At 45.9% G+C, this 16,557-nt stretch overlaps 1 protein-coding gene across 4 annotated transcripts in view; it reads right to left on the bottom strand.

Annotated features, from left to right (window-relative positions):
• Dmrt1 (doublesex and mab-3 related transcription factor 1) overlaps window positions 1-16,557 on the bottom strand; it is a 112,720-nt gene that overhangs the window by 39,940 nt on the left and 56,223 nt on the right. Inside the window, exon 4 of one of the 4 annotated variants that reach the window (XM_042262140.2) lies at window positions 8,446-8,605. In XM_042262140.2, coding sequence (XP_042118074.2) covers window positions 8,446-8,605 — 160 coding nt within the window. The remainder of the gene's footprint in view (window positions 1-8,445; window positions 8,606-16,557) is intronic. The other 3 variants (XM_042262154.2, XM_042262147.2, XM_006977646.4) reach the window with 3 other exon arrangements.

Genomic DNA, 16,557 nt, shown 5'->3' with positions numbered 1-16,557 from the left:
GCCATGCCGACAGAAGTCACTGGTAACCATATGTCCCTTCTGCCAGGTGAGGGAAATGGCTCCTATTGGCAGACAACCGGTTTCACAAGTTCCTGAGGGATGTTGACTTTTATCTAACTGCCAGAAATCCTCCTATGGTTCTGGGGGAGTCCATTTCTCAATACACATACAAACTGCCTGAGACCTACCACTACCCACCTATAACCACATGTGCATTTAGAGAAACAGAGGCATTGCTCTGGTACCCCCATGTCACCCCTTCTGGAGTGGGCCTCATTTCCTGGATGTGCCCACAGCCACTTCCCAAACACCCTCCATGTGTTGCTATGAACTGGCCACACGTTCTCCCACACCAGTCTTGTACTTGGGCAAATCAGTGATTTCCAAACTATATGGAGGGAAGGACCTACGCTTTATTTACTTTGAGTTTCTAATCTACTTTGATTAGATACTTTTATAGTACAATAAAGATGAATTATGAGAGCCGTAATTGAGAAAATTGGAAAACAAGTTAGTGTTGGTTAGGATATGGGGAAGTGGGAGCCTCTCACAGACTGATGGGAATGGAAGACAGGGCAGCTGCTGGGAGAACAGCTTAATGTGCCTCAAAAAATTAAATATAAAACTCCCACAGACCTAGCAAGTCCACTCTGGAGGGTTTGGATAGACCTACACTAAAAGGCCCTGTCTCCAGGGTAGCATTATTGGGAGGTGGCAGAACCCAGAGTTGGCCACAGGACCGTCATCCTAAGGAGGCAAGATGACGGCATGTTCAAAGCCTGGCTGGACTACTGAGTGAGTTCGAGGCCAGCCTAGGCTGCCTGTCGAAGCCCTGCAGCAAAAGGGATAAAAGAGGGACGAGGTTACATCTCAGTGGTACAGTGCTTGCCTAGCACGTGCCTGACCTTAAAGTCAATTCCCAGTGGGAGGTGCGCGGGTCACTGGAACATACCCTTGAAAGAAGGTGTGGGGTCCCCCTAATCTCTTCCTGTTGCATTTTTCCACCTGGCTGGCAAGGTCAGTGGTTTTATTCCACTGTGTCCCTTTGCCATGTGGCTCTCCCACCAGAAACCCAAAGCAATGGGCCCACTCAGTGAGTGACAGGTGGGGACCTTCAAAGCTGTGAGTCAAAACTAACCTTTACTCTTTGAAAGCTACTAAAGCCAGTCTTTTTTATTATAGTGACAAAAGCTGACTAATACATACTTCTAGGGAGACGTTCAGAGAACCTAAGAACAGGTAATCAAATAGGCATGCTCAGTTCACGGCAGTCAGAGAACGGCAATAATCCAAACGTCCATCAAAGGATGAATGAACAAAGCGTGATACATTCAAACCACAGGCTATCATTCAGCCATAAAAATGAATGGAGTGCTAATTCACGCTAAAGTGTGGATGAACCATGAAAACTTGAGGTTAAGAGAAAGAGAGGACAGACAAAGGGATGTGTGTCACCTATTCCATTTGCACGAGACATCCAGAATAGGGGAATCTGAGGCAGAAAGCAGGTTAGTGCTTACCAGGAGCTTAGGAAGGGAAGAGTGGACCTAACAGCTTCATGGGTATGAGTTTCCTCTTCAGTGCGTACACATGACTTGGAACCACACAGAAGGGACAGTTGCCCTAACTGGGACACACACAACCCCAGGAACAGTTTCAGATGTTTCATGATTATCTTATGTGAGGTGCAAGTGAACTACTACAACAATGAAAGATAAAGCTACAAGCCCCTGTAGATCAATCTTAAATAGTCTTAATAAAAACTCGGTGTCAGCTATTGGGGTAAATTCTGAAAGATCAGAGAAACAGAACAAGCCACAGTTAACCTCACCTCGCCAACTCCTCATCAGATCCTGTTTCCTCAAACCGGAAGCCTCTGAGTTCTCATCCAAATGGATCTCAGCTGAACTGCTGCTAACAACCTAAAAACTTAAAAAGCCTCTAGTTCCTGGCCCTCACGCCTTATATACCTTTCTGATTCCTGCCATCACTTCCTGGGATTAAAGGTATGTGCCATCATGCCTGGCTGTTTCCAGTGTGGCCTTGAACTCACAGAGATCCAGATGGATCTCTGCCTCCGGTATGCTAGGATTAAGGGTGTGTGCTACCACTGCCTAACCTCTATGTTTAATATAGTGGCTGTTCTGTTCTGTGACCCCCAGATAAATTTATTGGGGCGCACAATACATCAACCACAAGCCCCATGTCTGACATCAAGCTCACTAGACATTTAGTTGCCCTGTCAAGTAGCTACAGTCTCCCCTTATTCTTGACTCCTTTATGTATCACTCTTCTTCAACCAATAGGAAAAGTATCTGCAGACCCACCTGAACTGCCACTCTGGAGCGCACTGGCCTGGCTCCCTGGGTCCGGCTGTGATGGTTAATCTTAGTTGGATCTGGAACTAACTAACAGACACACCTTTAGGTAGGTCTGTAAGAGTATTTCCCAGAAGGACTGACTTCTGGAGAGGAGATAAGGAAGTCGGAGAGAAAAGCTGTTGCATTTTGCCTGCCAGGCTTCACCTCTTGCTAGTGAGTGCATCTATCCTACAGTGATCACTGCCGCTGCTGCCACCGCCCTGTGCTAACACTGAAACCCATTTCCTTTGGACTTCTAGCATGGACTGAACACCAGTGGCTGGCTCTCCAGAATTCCTCCAGTGTCTAGCACCAGACTAGAACTGCTGAGTCACGCAGCCTCATAGACCAAAGAGCAACCGGTTCCCAGGCTCTCCAAGCATGAAGACTGCCCAAGCTCCCCACCAGAGCAGCAAGGCCATCCATCATTTTTACCTGGGACCAGCCAGTGGGCAAACCCGGCTTTCCTGTCCTATGGTCTGTCAGCCCTGCTCAGCTTGGCTCACTGAAGTACTTCCTTCACTCTACATGAAACACTGATGACCCACCCACAGTTTTGATCCACCTCACTGGCTGCTTATCTCCTTCACTCATCCCATCGACCAATGCTCAAAACACTGAGGTCCCCAGGCTCGGGGCCTCGGTCCTCTATGCTCCCTCTGAATTCCTGGACATTCACTTCTCAGGTGATCTCGTCAGACTGACTTATCCAGCATCTGTGTACTGAACCCTCAACTTTTTATTTTCACTAGGGGTGGTTCCCCTCCACTCAGACTTCACACATCCAAGTTCTACTCAGAGCCCATGTGCATGTGTCACGGACTTCTTAAATCTGGTGGAAAATTCATCTCACAGAGGCTGAGAATGTACCTCAGTGGTACAGCACTTGCCTAGGATGTGGGGTCCTGGGTTTAATGCCCAGCACTCACACACAGAGACAAATAATCAAGCGTGGGCGGTGCACATAGACAGCCTCAGCTCCCACCTACACACACATCCCAACCATCACTTCTGAATGGGATGGGGTCTGCTCACACCTCTTCCACAGAGAACAACAATCGAAGCAAGTTGGCAGGGGAAACCTTTGACACTTTTTTTTTTCCACAACAGATTTCTCCTGCTGCCATCCACTGCAGGTCCAGAGGACAGCATTAAGCTCACACCCATTTCTCTAGATACCAAGGTTAGCTGGGCAAGATGGTACACACCTGTAATTACAGGCAGGAGGCTCACAAATTTGAAGCTACCTTGGTTTACACAGTGAGTTTAAGTCTGGCCTGAGCAACTATCTCAAAGTAAAACCTTTTGAAAGGCCTGGGGCTGTATGTAGCTCAGTGGTACAGCATTTCCCTAGCATCCATGGGTTCGAATCCCTAGCTTGGGCAAAGACAGCCAATAAGTTATGTTTATCCATTAAAAAATTGAAAAATATATTAATGGACAAATACATACTCAAATAAAAATGTAAAAAAACACTAAGTCCACTTACAAGACCATTCTTCAAATCACTTAGAAGACCATTTGGGATACGTGATTAGAAACATGTAGAAACATGTCGAAACATGTCGAAACATGCTGGGCTGTTGAAAGGCACTCAACTCAACCATGACTACAGTGCTAGGCAGAACTAGTGACAGCTAACCAGGGCCAGTTTCTCAGTGACTACAGTGATGTCCCCAGCCCCACGCACCACATCCTGCCACTGTCTCAGACCCTCAGACCCACTACCCAAAGGGGCCTTAGCCTGCCCCAAAGCACCAAAGCGGGGGACCCCACATGCCAAAAAGATGACCTGTGGACATCCTGGTCCCCCGGTGATTTTCCCGACCTTCCTCGTGGGCTTTGTAAAGCTTCACACATGGCACTCCAGGCAGCCAGACACCAGTAAACCACGTTCCTTTCACCCATTGGCTGGGTTTCGGGTTTTCCGCTAATTCGTTTTTCTTTTTCCATAATTCCAAGTTAACAATCCTGAGATTCATCTATGGTTCTTCAGGGCCATCTCCCTCTTGCCCACAGCTTGAGCTCCTGACTAATTATCAGTGGATGAGAGGGTCCCAGGAAGTGAGGCCAGAGGCCTCAGGAAAAGTAAGCGATTCTTGATGCCTCACGCTATGGTCACAATGCGGCCAACCCTGCTTTCGTGGACCGTTACCTCTTTCCTTCTGAGTTAAGGCCGCCTGTGCTGTAACTTCAGACAAATCTAGTGCTCCTCTTCACATCCGCTCCTCTCTGCTCCAATAAATTGTCCCTTACATTGTTCTGTCTTACTGCTCTCAATGGATACCTTTATCTCAAGAAGGCCGGTGCTTCTAAAGCTAGTCCCTTACTGCTGGAGTAAGAAGCACAGGCGTTCCCTCCTGTAAGGGGAACTTGTTTGTAATTATCTACACGACAACAAGTCTCTTTAACTGCTTTATCTCCAAACTGGACACAGCAGGGTCGGGATCCTGACTGTTCAGGCTTTCATTCCCTGATGGGGCAAGCTCACTTAAAAACAGACTTCTTCATTCCCTCGCTCACTCGCTCACTCCCTCAATCAATCAACCAAGAGCAAAGAGAGGCTGTCTGAGCAGACTGAAAAGGAACGTGGCTTGTGTGCTTTCTCTTCTTAAGGAGCGTGCTGGCCCAAAGGCGGCACCATGGAGAATATGGATGTTAGGAAACAGGGAGGGCACAGTCTGCTCTAAACACGGCGATCGAGTATCAATAAAAATGACAGTGCAGCCATCACCGTGCACTTCCATTTCTTCATGTCAGACAACCTAGTTTCCATGACCTAAACGTCCTGGAAGCTATTTTTGGATTTTAGGGGAGTAATAAAGCAGCATTTGCTTGGCTTTTTGGTTTGTTTTTGCTTCTGTGGACAGGGGTTCTTGCCCAGCTTTTAAAGATTTAATTCCAAACATGAAGATCAGGTCATAGTTCTGATTCTCATTTTCTTTAGCTTTAGCAAAGAAACCCTTGGCCTGGAAGACAGCTCAGGAGGTACAGGCACCCTCTCCTGACTCTAGGCTGCTGAGCTGAGCGCAATCCCTAGAATCCATGGCAATGTTAAAGGAGAGAAGCAACTCCTCGAAGTCCTCTGACCTTCACACCCACATCGTAGCCTTCCCCTACCTGCGCAACAAACATATAATGGAATTTTAAAAGTGTTCCTTCATGGTCACGCTATTTAGGCAAGGCACGTCTCCTTCCATTTAGTACAAGGGACTCATCACGAATGTCTGGACCAGTCCCTTCCGTGTCCCTCAGGACTGCCCTGATCGCCACTTCCGGGCTCCACCGTTAGCTTTCCTAAACTAAAAGATGATGCTTCAGTATAATTCACTTAAAAACGGGCTCTGGAAATGCAGCCAGGAAAGACCTGCCCATCAACTCGGCATAACTGTTGGGGAGAAAATTAAAACTGAAGTTGAGGAACTGTCTATTTCAAAGTGCTCTGGTTCATTAAACACTCGTATTTTTTTTTTTATTTCAGACGTATCAGAATTATTTGCATTGCTACTGCAGAAAGCCCAGATCTACTGTATTAAAAAATGTTTTACTGTGTTACTTTTCCCCCAAAAGATGAATGTACTTTGATTTTTAAAGCAAGACTCTTTGTGAAACAACTGATTATTGTACAGAACTTCACTTCATTAAGAAAAACACATGTGGACTTGAAACACATTTAAAGTGTCCCTGAGCACTGGGGTATCTTCTCAAAGCCCTTGCTCAGCATCAGCAGTGATCCCTGGGGTTTGAACCTTGCATGTCACTCTGTTCCTCAACAACGTAACATCTGGAGACTGGAGAGATGGCTTATCAGTTAAGAGCACTGCCTGCTCTTCCAGAGGACCCAGGGTTGACTTCCAGAATCTACATGTTAGCTCAAAACCACCCACAACTCCAGTTCCAGGGGATCTAATACCCTCTTCCTGCCTTCAGGCATCAGGCACACATGTGGTACACATACATACATGCACGTAAAACACACACATGAATTCTTCTTAATTAAAAAAATAAAAAGGAATGCTGTGGGATGGTCTGTATGTCAAATTACTCTGATTGGTCAATAAATAAAACACTGATTGGCCAGTGGCTAGGCAGGAAGTATAGGCAGGACTAACAGAGAGGAGAAAAGAAAGAACAGGAAGGCAGAAGGAGTCACTGCCAGCCACTGCCATGACAAGCAGCATGTGAAGATGCCGGTAAGTCACAAGCCACATGGCAATGTATAGATTTATAGAAATGGATTAATTTAAACTATAAGAACAGTTAGCAAGAAGCCTGCCACAGCCATACAGTTTGTAAGCAATATAAGTCTCTGTGTTTACTTGGTTGGGTCTGAGCAGCTGTGGGACTGGCAGGTGAGAGAGATTTGTCCTGACCATGGGCCAGGCAGGAAAACTCTAGCTACAAAGGAAATAACATTTGAGGACAGAAGTCTACTGTTAACACAAGTATTCAGAAAGGGGAAAAATTATGTTAAGAATAAACAAACTCAAAAGAGGCTTTTCATATCTGGTATGGGAATTTTTGTTAGGTGGTCTTTGGCTCTTGGAGGAGTGCATCAGCTCACATGAGGTAAGTTCATGAAAGCTATGTATGTGTATCTATACACGGAATGACATGCAGTTTTTGTTTTAGGAAACAGTTTATAGTATGAGTCCGTGAGGCTTTTACAGTCATCCATGCTGTTATTTTTACCTCCCCCCTCCCCCCCACTTCTGTAAGGATCCATTTCCCCTGTACAAATACACAAAAGCACACAGTACACCTGATGACGAAGAAGCCATGAAATTGAAGCAGAGCAGGGAGGGGTATGTGGGGGAGGGATGGGAGGAAGGGGGAGGGAAAGAGAGAAATGTTGTAACTAAAATACAACCTGAAAAGTAAACAAACGAAAAGATACTTTAAAAGAAAATGAAGCTATGAAAAAAGAACAAAGTAAAACCAATTTGTAGCTGAGTTCTTTGCAGAATGTTCATCTGGAGAAAAGTAATCACCAATCTCATTTGGCTGTAGACCCTGGGAGTTTCATTAATGACCTGCCTGGTAAGGTAGTCCCAGTTAGTGCAACAGTGTTGTAAGTGTTAAGGGAGAGAGCAATCCCTTTCCACTTGGCTTTAGAGCCCATACCACAAAAATAGGACCCACACTTAACACTGTCAACAAGACCAAGAACTTACGGCTAGACAGCTTACGGGCCCTGGAGAAAGCCTACTATTACTCTATTAAATGGACATAGCATTAAAACAACTCCTAACGACTTACTGCCATACTGTCAATCAATGCACCTCTCCACCCTCAGCAGAGAAGCTTCTTCTTGCAGTAGATGGCAATTACTACAGAGGCCCACAACTGGTCACCATGCAGAGATTAGGAGATTTTAGAGTGTTCGACAATAAATGGGACATCTATATCACATCCTTTCTCCTCAAGGATCAGGGGTCTACGTGGAAGAGTTCAAGAGCCAGAAGTGGAGGGTGACTTGAGGAAACACTGTTTTCCAGATGTAAGAGGGCAATTCCACATATGAACACACAGCAACTGTGACAGCATGCACAAGACCTGTGCAAGCTCCAGCCAGCAAAATCCCAGCATGGAGGAAGCGTGCATGCACGCGGGACAGACGGACGGATGGACGGACAGAGACACACACACACACACACACACACACACACACACACACACGCATACGCACACGCACACGCACACGCACACGCACACACACACAGATACATGGACACACAGCCCCACCCCAGCTAAGAAGCTATTGGTATTTGATTGCTATTTGGAGAAGGAAAGTCAGATGTCTTTAGAGATGTGCTGCCTGGTTTATCAAACAGATGTACCCTGGTTTATCCTGGGCAGGTCATAACACACACTGGACTCTATGGGGGAGGGGAGGAGGGCGGGAGAGAGAGGAGGAGGAGAAGGAAGAAGCTGGATGGATACGAAGGTGGGACATCTGGGAAGAGCTGTATGATAGTCTCAAAGAATTAATAACAATTTAAAAATCTCCCAAAGCTACTATGAGCCATGCCCAGAGAAAACTACTTCTGCCCTGCTAGGTGTCATCTCAAGTCCAGATACCCACCACAGAACCTACCGCTTCCTTTGGCTTCCGAGTAGGAGGGGCCGTCCTCAAAGGTGAAGATCTGGGACATGCTCTGGCCCAGGTAGGAGGGAGGCCCGTAGTATGAGTGCATCCTGTACTGGGAGCTCACCGGGTGGCGGCTCTCTGAGGTCTTCATCTGCTTAAGAAAAATTAAAGAACGTCTTTGTTAGGGTTTGAATGTGAAATGTCCCCCCACAGGATCTCATGCCCGAGGCCTGATCCCTGTCGCATGGCGCTAACTTGAGAAATCCTGGGAGCATTAGGAGACGAGACCTAACTGGAGGAAGTAGGTTGGGGAGGGAGACCCTAGAGGACAGTTCGTCTTGGACCCTCCAGTGTCTGTCTGTTCTTTCTGTGTCCGCACGGTGAGCTGCTTTGCTCTGTCACACACTCCATACCTCAATTTCAGCATGTCACAGAAACTCGGCACCTTATATATCAAGGGAGGGTCTTTCACTTAAACCTGGAGTTCACCAATTCAGCTACTCCAACTGGCCAGCTTGCTCCAGGGAATCTCATCTCCACCTCTTGATGACTGCAAGTGGGTGCCCAGGCCTGCCCCACATGGATACAGATGCTGGGCATCTGAACTCTGAACCTCTCACTTGCATGGTAAGTACTCTACCCACTGAGCTGTATCTTCAGCCCTTCTAAGACTGGGAGGGGGTGTGATGGATTCTGTTAATTGCTTCAGCAGAACTCCAACCCCCTTCAAACTAAAATTGCAGGCTTCCCAAGAGCCGGTTACACAGTCTGAAAAAGGAGCACGGGCAGCGTAACAGTCCGGGGCTGACTTTAAGCACGGATGCCCATGTGAACAATGGGCTCCTCGCTCTGGGTGCTGAGACAGTCACATTCCCTCGGGTTTGACAGCATCTACAAGTCAGTTCTTCAAGGAAAAACGCAATAGAATATTGTTTTGAAGTGTGTTACTTTTGTTTATGTGGCATTTGTTCAATTGTTATGCTGTGTTATAATAGTTATAGTTGAAGTTTTTCTTAGTTATGAAAGTAAATTCTGTATAAAACTTTGGAGTCACTAAGATGGATGGGTAATACAGTGCTTTCTCTGAATTTCCTAAATGTAAATGGACTGAATATTGTAAATTAATTCTTTCTTGATAACTGTTTTTGTTGTATGTAGTTAAAACATTTTCATTTTTATTTAGACAAAAAGGGGGAAATGTAGTAGAATATTATTTTAAGGCCTGTTTCTTTTGTTTATGTTGCATTTGCTTCACTCTGTGAAGCTGTGTTCCTGTGCCTGTGTAAAACACCTGATGGTCTGATAAAGAGCTGAACGGCCAACAGCAAGGCAGGAGAAAGGCTGGTGTGGCTGGCAGACAGAGAGAACACGTATATAGAAGGAGAAATCTGGGAGGGGAGAGCTAGCAGACAGAGAAGGAGGAGGACTTCAGGGGCCAGCCACCTAGCTACACAGCAAGCCATGGAGGAAGAGTAAGATTTACAGAGTAAGAGAGCTGGAGAAGCCCAGAGGCAAAAGGTAGACGAGATCATTTAAGAAAAGCTGGCAAGAAACTAAGCCAAGCTAAGACTGAGCCTTCATAAGTAAGAATAAGCCTCCTTGTGTGATTTACTTTGGGGATGGGTGGTGGGTCCCCCCAAAAAGAGTAAAAAAGCAACAACAACGGAAAATAGTTTTCAGTATCTCCTGTGTACAAAGTTAACGGGACTTGAGCCCACAAGCTCTGCAATGTGCTGCATTTTTTCTTTTGCTGTGGAATATACAAGAGGATTTGGGGATGAATATACAAATACTGAAATAGTTACTATTCACCATGACTTCAGAGCAACAGTCAGCCAGCATTTTACGATAAATGGCTAAATAGTAACTAACTGAGGGTTTGCCATGGCGTCTCCAGGCAACAGCAAATGAATGGGCCCTGCCCCAATAAAACTTTATTTACAAATAGTGTGGACAAGTTCTCCATCTTGACTCTCACTGGAATAAAGGAAGGAGCTGATGTCTTGGCTCCACTCCTTGGAAATCTAATTCAACTGGTCTGGGATGTAGCCAGCACCCTGGGTCTTTCCAAAGCTCCTTAGGTAATTCTAACATGTCACCCAAACCGTGGCTTAATATACTCTAAAAATTACCAACATGTATCCATACACCAGCGAAGAACAAGAGCCCATGTATTAAAAACAGTTCAAAAGGTCAAGTCCGACAAGCAGATTGGCCAACAGCTGCCATCCCAGCATGCAGTGCCCAGAGAGCTATGCAGTCAAATGGCACTCTTCCCAACAGAAAATAAGCACTGTTTCAAAACACACATATGCTTATTGTCCCCCCACTTAATTCCTCATCTTTTCAGAAAGCATAAAAAACTGTGATTAATTAGAACCTGGAATTGAGTTATTTGTATTCAGTTTCCCCAAGGCCTCTCTGATACCACAACAGAAGACTTCCAGCAGCAGAAGAAAAAAAGGATACAAAAGGCCATACTCCATTTGAGGTTATTAAAATGTGCGTTTACTGAGGTCATCAGTCACTTCAGCTACATCCAACTCAAAGAATGATGCTTAAAAGCTGGAGAGGTGGTGCAGCCCTTAGAGGCTAGACTCAGAAAGAAAACTGAGACCACTATAATAATCATCTACTCACAGCAGAGGAGGAAGGTGTCTCTAAGAATACAGAGCCTACTTAAACACAAAGTTAAAAACTGAATTGATATTCACCCTAAAAGGCCTGGGAGTAACTCCAGGTCACTTCCTGCTCCCTTCTAATTTTAAATAGACAAGATGGACAGATGACAGACAACACAATCCTGCTACTCCGACCTTAGACAAGATGGGTGGATAATGAAGCCTTTGATATTTGTTTGATCTTAAAACCAGTAGTTTTCATTTGGGGACAACCTTGTCCCTACAGGGAGATTTGATATCTGGAAACATGTTCAACTGTCACACCCGGAAACTAAGACGGTTGCTACTGGCATCTAGAGATAAAGGCCAGCGACACTGCTATACTCCCACGGGGCCCAGGACAGTCCCCCTGACAATCAAGTATTCACCCCAACACCACAACTGTGCCAAGGTTGGGGAACCTGTTTCAAACTAATCTAATATCCGGAAGGCCCTTTCTTCACTTCTGGGTGAAAGACAACCGCAGTGGTAAATGGAGGAACTACTCAGTTATGTTAATGGCTGCTTTTCTCTTCTCTCTTCTCTCTCTCTCTCTCTCTCTCTCTCTCTCTCTCTCTCTCTCTCTCTCTCTCTCTCTCTCTCTCTCCCCTTCCCCTCCCCCCGTTATGCAATACTAACTTGTTTCTTTGAGATTTTATTTTTGTTCTTTTATATTAAAACAAATAAACCAAGCAAAACTTAAAACATTCAATATTCTAGTGAATTATGTCTGTTATTATTATTAGCATTGGTGGCTGGCAAGTAAGCGACATGTTTTATAATCTTATTACCCACCCCAGTCTCTAAACTGGAGTGTGACCCACAGGCAGGAGCTGAGCAGGCAGCAAATGCACGTACTGTTAACTCCAGGGGAAACCTTGAAGCTTGGGGTTTTGTTGTACTGAACTGCTGAGAAAATGCATGGCGATAAATCTGACCCACAGGCCTTAAACCACCCTGTCTCCAGTAACAGTAATATCACAGGACAGCTCAAGAGTGTCCAGCATCATTTCCTCTTTAAAAATTCTCAAATCCTATCTGCCGCCTGTCTAGTAAGGTTTCAGATAGAAGTGTCCGATCTTAGAGAAAGCTGGACTCTCCTTCCAGGTGAAGGATGTAAAAGGAGTACTCTGGCTGGCAGGAAGCCAGCTCACAGGGAAGCTGTGGCTTAAAGAGAACAGTGTTCCCAAGAGTCCTCCACAGATCAACACAACTAACTGCAGGGATTACCAGACCCTGAGACAAACTTGAATTACAATCTTTCAAGCTCCCCAAGCCCTGTCTGAGGTGAACCTTTAGCTTTCTGATTGGAAACACTTCTACAGTGAAGGCAGAACTCTTCACAGACTGGAACCTCACATCTCCAGGGCACAGAAGGTAAAGGCTGAGATCACCATCTGCCATCCTTAAAACGATTTCTTTGGTTTGCAATGCCTTTTCCCAGGTTCACCTAGCCATGCTCCTGAGCCGGGGCAGACCTCATCTGTGCAGAGAGCTTCGTCTGAGAGCCCTTGTGCCCACTGAGACACATACCTGTTCGCTTTCCACACTGCATGCTGCCCTTTGCAAACACTTATTCTCAATGTATAGGCTAAGTGCCTGCTATTATGCACGGGTCTCAGAGATACCAGAACAACAAAGGATCAAATGCCAAGTCTTGTGATGCTGGCACTGTCTCCTCAGCTGTGATCCAAGGCTCCCTACTGCCTGTCTCCACCTACTCCTCAAGATCCTCCAAGTTTGTGCCTTCCTCTCAATGTTCTCACTACCTTCTCTAATACGGCCACATAGTGAATGACCCAGAAGAGAAAAGGAGAGGGAGAGGGACAGAAAGAGAGAGGGGGAGGGGAGGGGAGGGGAGGGGAGGGGAGGGAAGGAGAGGGGAGGGGAGGGGAGGGGAGGGAAGGGGAAGGCCTTTGGCAGGACCCAGATGCCTGTGAGGGAGCCCAGGGACTCTTCAGAACATTGTGGGGAGGGTGTCCACCTTGAGGGCTCTACCCAAGATGCTGAAGAACACAAGAGCTGTTTGTCTTTGTCTAAACACAGAAAGGATGCTCTTCCTCTCCTGAGAGTGCACGGGGTGGGTGGGGGGAGATCGGCAGAAAAGATAATTTAAGAACCAATCTATCTAAGCTGTCTTAGACTGGAAAGCCCAAGCTTACCAAAGCAATAGCAACAGAGGGAGGCAAAAACAAGAAAACTCGTGTAGGTGGGCCTTTCCTAGTGGAAATGAAGAACGGAGTTTGAGTTTATCTCACTAAATTCAAGAAATGGAAAAACAGCCATAGGATGCAGCTTGGCAAAGTGAGCAAGCAGGTCATGTGGAAACACAGAACCAAAGCTGACCCTCCCCTCAGGTCTCCAGCTCCTGGAGCACATGGACGGTTACTCATAAGCCCCAAACAGCTGACGGGGATACCCTCCCTGCCATGGGACTTCAGGATCGTGTCTGGACTTAAATGGTCTACGATGCTTGACTTCACCATAAAAGCAATTAATCTTTGCATATTGCTAATTGACAAAAGAAACCCAAATGCACATTTTCAGCCGTGATGCTCAGGGTTCTAGTGAGAACATCTTCACATCTTCTGTCGTCATCGGTGGCACTGACTTTTCTTAGACTGTGTTTTCCAAAATACAGAACTGCCACTCATCACAGGCCCTGAAATAATGCAGTCGCCATCCACACACAACTTGGAGGGATCAAACAGGAGAATCCCTTGAGCCCAGAAGTTCAAGATCAACAAGACCAGAGAAAAGCATAATGCCAAATCCATGTGAACAGTGTACGCACCCTGGGTCAAACTGCTTTGTGAGCGTCTGTGTACATAAATGCACGTGAAGCACACTTCTTACTGTAGGACTCAGTCTAAGCACTCAAGACACAGGTAACGGGGAACAATTACCCTCAAAAACAGGTACCTAGTTAGAAAAAGCCAAGTCCAATCTAAAATGTCCCCTTTCCCTGGAAACTGGGAGGTCTTGGTATATTCCAGGGGGTTCATGAAAGAGGGTTGGGTGTCTGGAATAATCTCTTGCTAGGACTACCTTAGGGTCTTTATTATCTTTGCAAATTCTACAGAGAATCTTCTGAGCTCGAGACAGAACCTTGTTTGTATGATTCACAATCTGACATTCAGACACTAGGGCTGGGAAGGTGGCTCAGGTGAAGTCACAGGCTGTACAAACATTAGGGACATGAGTTAAACTCCCATAAAAAAAATTCAACCAGGGGTGGTTACCAGTGTACCTGCAACCCCAGTGCTGGCAGGGGAATGGGGAGAGTGGAGACAGGGGGATGGATGGGACTTGCTGGACACAAGCCTGCCTCCAGACTGAGTGAGAGACCTTCGTCTCAAGTGAATAAAGCCAAATGTGATGAAACCTGACAACTTCCTCTTGTCTACATGCTTGTGCACATGAACACATGAACACATGCATCAATACACATGGGCACAAACCACACACACACACACACTCACACACACACACACACACACTCACACAGAGATAATTAAAAATAAAATGATATTCCAACTCTAACTTTTTAACCAAACTCACACAGCCAGACATAAATGCCAGTATCAACTATACATATTTAAAAAAAAAAAACAATAAAATAGCTGGAAGAGAAGATGGGACAATTTTATCCGAAAACACCTGGCTAATAATTATCCAGACGTAGGGTTTCCCAGGCTGCTAACACATCGAATGTCTGGTGGCATTACATAGCAACTCTCTGGACTGGCAGAGGGCTGGGGGGGATATTCTTGATGTTACCCTGAGAAAATACCAGTTATTGACTACAGGAATAACACAACTTCAGAGTAAGAAAGTGAGCATTTCCTGAAAGATCCAAGAGAACTGTCCTGTTACCTCACTGAGTCCTAAGAATTTAATTATCATCAACATACGAAGACAGTGCCAACAAGGAGCTGGGTTCTACTCAGGGCACCGTGGAAAGGAGGCAGGAAAGAAAGGGAACTGCCCGGAGCTCCTGATTTCTCCCACTGACCCAAGACACCTTCCCCATTTCAACGGAGACACTTGCTTATTTAAAGGGCCACTTGCTGCCGCGGCCTTTCAACAGCCCAGCTCTTTCCATCACTCTGCATCGAGTTAAGAAACTTCACTTTGAGCCGGGCGGTGGTGGCGCACGCCTTTAATCCCAGCACTTGGGAGGCAGAGCCAGGCGGATCTCTGTGAGTTCGAGGCCAGCCTGGGCTACCAAGTGAGTTCCAGGAGAGGTGCAAAGCTACACAGAGAAACCCTGTCTCGAAAAACCTAAAAAAAAAAAAAAAAAGAAACTTCACTTTGGATCGTTTGAAAATGAGAAGCAGAGACGCCAGCAACCGCACGTTCAGGAACTTTGATTTTAGAGCACAATGCATCAGAGTCATCCATATGTGTTCCCACCATGATGGACAAACTTAATTAACCTTTGCTACTCTGTTCCAACCTACTGTTTTAGACAAAGCTAGTGACCCAGAAACAATATGTTACCGTCAGAATCTCCATGGCAGATACCAAGAGATACAGCCCTATCAGCAGTATCGGGAAATAAGCCACTTGGATTATCTGCTTTAAGAAATATGGATTATATTCATGTCACACATGAGCTGCCGGAAACATTAGGATACTTTTAGCATAAATCAGCAGTATGAAGGCTGTCTTATGAGGACGGAACATGACAGACTGCCGGCAGGGCAAGGTGAGGTTGTCAAAGCCACCCTCCAAGCGGACGCAAAGGCACATGTTCACACACTGTCCCCAAACTGTTTAAAGATTCCAGCACAGATTTGTGACTCCTAGAGGGCACCCCCAACTCATGAAGAGGCCCATCCCCCTCCAAGCCCATCATGGGAACAGGTCACATCAAATGACTCAAGAATAAATGAAGATAGGTTTCCCTAAAGCTAGCTCGCTAGCTCTCTCTCTCTCTCCCCTCTCCCCTCTGTGAGTGTGTGTGTGTGTGTGTGTGTGTGTGTGTGTGTGTGTGTGTGTGCAAACGCGCGCGTGCGCATCAACATGTTTTGAGAAATAAACCTAAGTAGCAGCATTATTTAGTGTCACTAATTTTCAGGCTTGAGTCAAAGACTAAGCAATGTGCTGTGCCTTACACAGAAGACAGAGGCACTCTGGGAAAGAACGAAGAGCCCTCCACAGCAGGCAAAGCCTGTTCACATTCCAGCTACCCACGAACCAGTGGTGTGATAATGCTGAGTGGGTTTGTTTCCCGGAGCCTCAATTTCTTCACTTAAATGGAGCTAACAAGACCTAACAAGGGTGTGTTGAGGGCTCAAACAATATGGGACATGAAGTGGTGGCCATTCATTGGGGACCACACTCAAGGACCCTGTGCTGACTCGGACAAAATATGCCTTCCTATCACATATTTTTAAAAATATTTGAGCATTTAAATATTTTGCTGGCTATTTAAAAATAT

The sequence above is a fragment of the Peromyscus maniculatus genome, chromosome 1 (genome assembly GCF_049852395.1).
Source record: "Peromyscus maniculatus bairdii isolate BWxNUB_F1_BW_parent chromosome 1, HU_Pman_BW_mat_3.1, whole genome shotgun sequence".
In the NCBI taxonomy this organism is placed as follows: Eukaryota; Metazoa; Chordata; class Mammalia; order Rodentia; family Cricetidae; genus Peromyscus; species Peromyscus maniculatus.
The sequence above is the reverse complement of the archived record's forward strand: the minus strand, read 5'-3'. Positions and strand labels throughout refer to the sequence as shown.